Source organism: Nymphaea colorata, chromosome 2, assembly GCF_008831285.2.
Source record: "Nymphaea colorata isolate Beijing-Zhang1983 chromosome 2, ASM883128v2, whole genome shotgun sequence".
Taxonomy (NCBI): Eukaryota; Viridiplantae; Streptophyta; class Magnoliopsida; order Nymphaeales; family Nymphaeaceae; genus Nymphaea; species Nymphaea colorata.
The window spans coordinates 17115686-17121292 of NC_045139.1; the positions used below are offsets into that span (position 1 = coordinate 17115686).

General features: G+C 37.0%; 1 protein-coding gene across 3 annotated transcripts; it reads left to right on the forward strand.

Annotated features, from left to right (window-relative positions):
* Nucleotides 1–862: 862 nt before the first annotated feature.
* Nucleotides 863–5400, forward strand: LOC116248953 (probable diphthine methyl ester synthase). Of its 3 annotated transcripts, none has more exons than XM_031622004.2 (7): nt 863–1020; nt 1779–1934; nt 2144–2268; nt 3041–3270; nt 3878–3917; nt 4164–4255; nt 4701–5400. In XM_031622004.2, exons 2-7 carry the CDS (start codon nt 1785–1787, stop codon nt 4913–4915), a joined length of 852 nt encoding a protein of 283 aa, XP_031477864.1. In that variant the 5' UTR covers nt 863–1020; nt 1779–1784; the 3' UTR covers nt 4916–5400. The 3 variants fall into 3 exon arrangements, with proteins under 3 accessions (XP_031477864.1, XP_031477865.1, XP_031477866.1); XM_031622005.2 differs by having other exon boundaries at nt 892–1016; XM_031622006.2 differs by lacking the exon at nt 863–1020 and adding an exon at nt 1035–1200.
* The last annotated feature ends 207 nt before the right edge of the window (nt 5401–5607 follow it).

Here is a 5607-nt window from a genome sequence, read left to right on the forward strand (position 1 = left end):
TTCTGAAAATATTGATGATCTACATGTACTTTTATGTCTTAACATTGCATCAACTGGAAACATGTGAGAGACAAAATTGGTGAAGGGCTCAAACTTCAAGTAGTTTGTGATCTATATCCCATAATACTCAATGTCGTTGTGGACACAATGCGCAAAGAAACTTTTAGTTGAAGTACATGTTATATTACTTGACCTATGTCCCATAACCCAGAGAAGCCAATATTTTATGGATTTTATGCATAAGCATGCTCTTGATAGTTTACATGATAGATGGGTGAAATTGTCAACACAAAACAATATGGTTGCAGATTATTTTATTCAGAATGAAGAAAAACAATAAATTTAGATGACAACATTTTAGTTGTGAAAAAGGCTGGTTTTGTTAACCTCTATGCAAGTTTTAGAATATCTTGACCCTGTGGATCTAAAGCTCGACCTTTGTTTCATTCAAATGAGGTCAAAACTTTGTCAACGTACAACATGTATAAGTTTTACATGTTATTGGTCATCATACACTCAGCCATGTGTATTTCTCTTGGATTTGGATTTAAGATCTGTGGATTTGAAGTCCGATCTTCCCCATATCGAATCTCAAATCCATAGTTTTTTTTACAAATGGTGGATCTGATATCAACCTCTTATCAAATCATGTACCAAGGTTTTAAAAATCAAATCTAAAAGCTAAAGGAGGAAAGACAGACACCATGATTTGTCTTTTTTTTTTGTTCAACTGTATTTGGGCATTGATCATGTAAATTTTATCATTTTTTTCTGTTGAAGAGTTTATGTATTAATTTTTTATTTTATTGACTTTTTATCAATCTAGAACACATTTTGTAGTCGATTTAGTTTCCTTACAGCTGTCGATTCCGATTCGGTTTGCCGATTTGCTCAAAACGTTAAGCATTTTTAACCCAAAAAAAAAAGTCTGAAGCAGCTGGACGGAGGGGTTTAGGGTTTTCTCCTCTTTCTCCCACCATCGTCAAAAACACCGGTGGTGGCGGCCCCTGTGTCGAGTCGGTAACTCTCTCTCTCTCTCCATTCTTGTGTTTCCTTGTATGGTCTGTTTTATCCTTCGCGTGGAGTTGTGAAATAAACGAATCAAACCTATCTGTTCTTGTTTCTCGAGCAGGATCTGCTCGTATTGGGGATTAGTAATAGGTGACGTTGTTGCTCTCCTATAGTCAAATTAGTCGTTAGGTAACTCAAGACTTTGTTTATCTAAAGCAAACTGCATGTTGGTCTCGAAACTTATGTCCTATTCTTTGTCAATTTTTATTTCTTGGTTCACGGGTGATGCATTTGCTCATCCGTTTGCTAGCATATTTGGATTATAGCCTCTTGAGTACTTTGCACAATGTGTGTTTGTGCGGACAATGTGCTAGGATAGTAGCCTTATGAAATGATAGTAGATAAAAACTAGAGAGTGGGTATCGTTGCGTTTGCAGGAAAAAAGGAATGGGAAAGAGAAGCTTGTACTAAGTTGAACTAGACTTGATTTTTAGCTTGCGGTGCATGAGATAGAGCTTGATGTCTAGCTGAATCAAAGAACAAACTTGAAAGCTGCTAGTTTTCCACTCTTCAAGGAAAATGAATTGGACAGCTTTAAAATGTCCTGACCCTTGACATGAAACATGGAGCATCTGTAGAGCCATTTGCTTTGATATGTCTTGATCTAGTCAATTCTTATTTGAGGTTTCTAACTTCATTGTGATGCTTCAAGAATAAATTTTCGCTTGTACTTGACATCAAGAAGTAGGATGCTTTAACTCTTGCAGATAGAAATGCTGTACATAATTGGGCTGGGTTTGGGCGATGAGAACGATATAACGTTGAAGGGTCTTGAAGCTATCAAGAGATGTGACAAAGTCTATATGGAGGCCTACACTTCTTTGCTTTCCTTCGGTCTCTCCCCATCTGGCCTCTCTACCTTGGTACCACTATTTTGCTTGTTCTTTCTTGTGTTCTGCCCCTCTTATAATTGATGCTTGAAAAATGGAGGAGCATTGAATTGCTTCATTGGATCAAATCCATCTTTCTTCAGTATTTGTATTTATCTATGGTTTCATTTTTTTTTTCTTGACTTCTTATAACCACAGGAATTTGGAGGCTTTATCGAGGTTTTCTTATGCTGTTTCTGTAGGAAGAACTATATGGAAAGCAAATTATCCTGGCAGATAGAGAGATGGTGGAAGAGGGAGCAGATGCTATACTACTTGAAGCCTCTAAACTGCATGTGGCTTTCCTGGTTGTCGGGGATCCTTTTGGGTATGCCTTATTTCTTCCAGAACCTTTTGAGGTTATAGTAACGGGTCCTCGTGTTTCTGGTTGTTGACTTTTTACCTAGTTGTCAAGTTATATCTTTTGTCTTTGCTTTGTGTGTGTGTGTGTGTGTATGTGCATTCTGATTTCTGACTTCTATGTACCCCTAGCGTGTTAATGAATAAACTGTTGGATAGTGGCTATGGGCTCTACCCGATCACGTTCATAGCTGTGAGGGGGTCCACCCTCAGTTCTCAAACAAATTGTTTCTAGAACATATTTTCAAAACTAAATTTTTATTAAAAAGTTTAGGTTAAGGGTGTACGAAGCATTCAAAGTTCCGTGCAGAGTTATTCTTGTGGAAAACTACTTGAGAAGCTTTCTACATTGCTATGTTCTGAATATCTTAGTTGAAGCACACTTCCATAGTTGGTGTTCAAGTGCATGGGGCTAGATCTCATTAACAGCTAGCTGAGTAGGGAGTTCTAGGATCAGGGAAAACTGTCTATTAGTTTTTTGTGTCATACTAGATAAGAAGGCATATGTAAAAACATTTTCTTTTGTATTACAATATCATAATTATTTCTTCAAAAACTTTTGTGATGGGAGTTGAATAAATAGCTGCATTTGGCTGTTTTTTCTCACATGCAGTAGCTATTTTGAGCCTTTTTCTGCATCAGTTTGATAATGTCTATAATTGTCGGGGAGTAAGGTGGCTATATGCTACAGTTGTTGCATATCCTTATGCGCCTACTAAAATACTGAATATTATGAGCAGAGCTACAACTCATGCTGATCTGGTTCTTCGGGCAAAAAAAGTAGGTGTAGAAGTTCAGGTGGTTCACAATGCTTCAGTTGTAAATGCTGTTGGAGTTTGTGGCTTGCAACTTTATCGCTATGGTGAGACTGTATCGATCCCATTCTTCACAGAGACATGGAGGCCCGACAGCTTTTACGAAAAGATTAAGAGAAACCGATCACTGGGTTTGCATACTCTTTGTCTGTTAGGTGTGCTTCTTTTTACTGTATTTGTGGAACGTTTTTTAATTGATTCTTGGGCAAGGTCGATAAAAAAATATAGTCATCCTTCTAAGTAATGAAAGGATGCTTTGAAATTTTGAATTCTGCGTTTTCTCTATGGGGCAAATACCTTTGGCAATGGGGCCAATGAGTTTCTGGGGCCTAGCTTTGATACCTTGGAAAAACTGGAGTTGGAGAAGAATCATGTCCTTTTTCATTTTTTTGGGTTAAAAATTAAAACCATGATCATAAAGTTTGTAAGTAACCAGCAGACATGGTCAACAAATACTTACCATGCATGTGCGTTTAGTGCAAACTTAGGTTTATTTGTCTATGATCTTCATCATGCTAATGTTCCCCAAAGAGCAACCTTTATTTATTATATTCTGAAGGTGCTAATTCTCCAAAATTTATGCAGCTTTTCATCACTGAAATTTTTTCAAACTGTTTTTGTGGTTTAAGTAACTCAGAACATCCAATTGCTTTGCCATTCCATGTTTCTTGCAGTTATTCAAAGGAAAGTTAATTCTTTTTTTTGCATTGTTGCTGCTATTTTTCTATTTCAAGTATCTGAAGGAAATGACCACAATTGCAGATATACGTGTGAAGGAACCATCTTTAGAGTCTTTATGCAGGTTAGCATGTGATAGTGTTTTTTGCAATAAATTTAATTTTGACCTCCAATATTTACCATTTAAGAGCATAATAAAATTTTGAAAACAAGTATGCCATGCAATCAGGAGACTGCACATTCATAACGCCAGTTGAATGATCACCTTTCTTCTAGTTCTGTTAGATGAAGCATTTATGTCATTGGTTTCTTCTCTTCTGAAATCCACTAAGCTAATGACAAAAAATTGTTCTTATCTTGGGTTGCTCAGAGGAAAGAAAAGCTATGAGCCACCGAGATTCATGACAATAGAAACTGCTATTGAGCAACTTCTAGAGGTTGAACAGCTGCGAGCAGAATCTGGTAACGCAAGGCTTCTCTTTTTATAAATTTGTTTCATGCATCTGTATTACATTTTCTTAGGATGGACCATGATTTTTTTTGGAAATGATAACATTGCAGTTATTAGATGCATGTGATAACCAGTTCTTTTGCTAGGAAGAACTTGTCGACTGAAAAAACATTTTTTTGGAGTCTTGAAAGTCTAGAAAATTGTGGGCTGTTGATTTCAGCATGTTGCTGTTAAATGATATGAGAGACTATTTCTACAGAATGGTATCTCCTTGTACATGATAGCACAAAGGAAGTGAAATAATTAAAGAAAAATGCAAAAGCTTGTTCTAACCTGTTGTAGTAAACAAGCATATTTCTGAGATCATTTCTCCTTTAAGTTTAGTTACTTCTCTTTGTGGTTCTTGAAACTTTTTTTGGATCCGTCTGTTTATGCTATTCATGCTATTCTTTGCAGTATATAGTGAGGATTCTATCTGTGTTGGCTTTGCTCGCCTTGGAAGTGAAAATCAGATGGTAGTATCTGGCTCTATGAAGCAACTGCGTGAAGTTGATTTTGGTGCACCTCTGCATTGCCTTGTCATTGTAGGGGAGACCCATCCCATGGAAGAGGAAATGTTGGAGTTTTATGCTGTTAAGGAGAAGCGAGCATCATTAGCCTCTCCAGAGTGAACGCATGTCTTTGGGCCTGCTGGGATTCATGATGAAGAAAAGTTTAGATGGTTGCTACCAATGCCATCAAACAATTACTTGACTTCTAGCTTTGGTTCACCTTTATTTATCCCAATAATGCCCGATCACAAGGAAGATTGATTTGCTGGAAATTTGCCACTAGAGAGCTATTTGTGTCCTATGAGTCATCCCTCACTCAATTATGTACAACATGCTTATGTCCCATGACACGAAAGAAATTGCTGAAGATTTGCTGCAAGAGAACCGCTGGAGTCTTACAAATCATTCCTCATCATGTACAACATCCGTACAGCCCCATTGCATGTAAAAATAGATAGCTGGAATTTGCAGTTACAGCCATTGATGTCTTATGAGTCTTTCCTCACTAAAGTATGTATAATATTCTTTATGATGACACAGGGTAGGGTCATTTTCGTTATGACTCCATCCTGCTAATTGATTAAATTATTTTCTGTTTCCGGATATGACTTTTGGCTGTCTATGATTACAAGGATAAAAATTATGCATCTTTTTTTTAAAAAAAAAAGAACCTTGAGCATATTATCTTGGGTATTTTCATAACAAGGGCTTGGCAATAGTTCTCAGTTCTCACTTCCATTTCCTGATTGCTGACTGCACGGGTTGGCTCAAAGTGTTCAAGTTGCAGAAGTTTCATATTGGGGCTTTTGCGT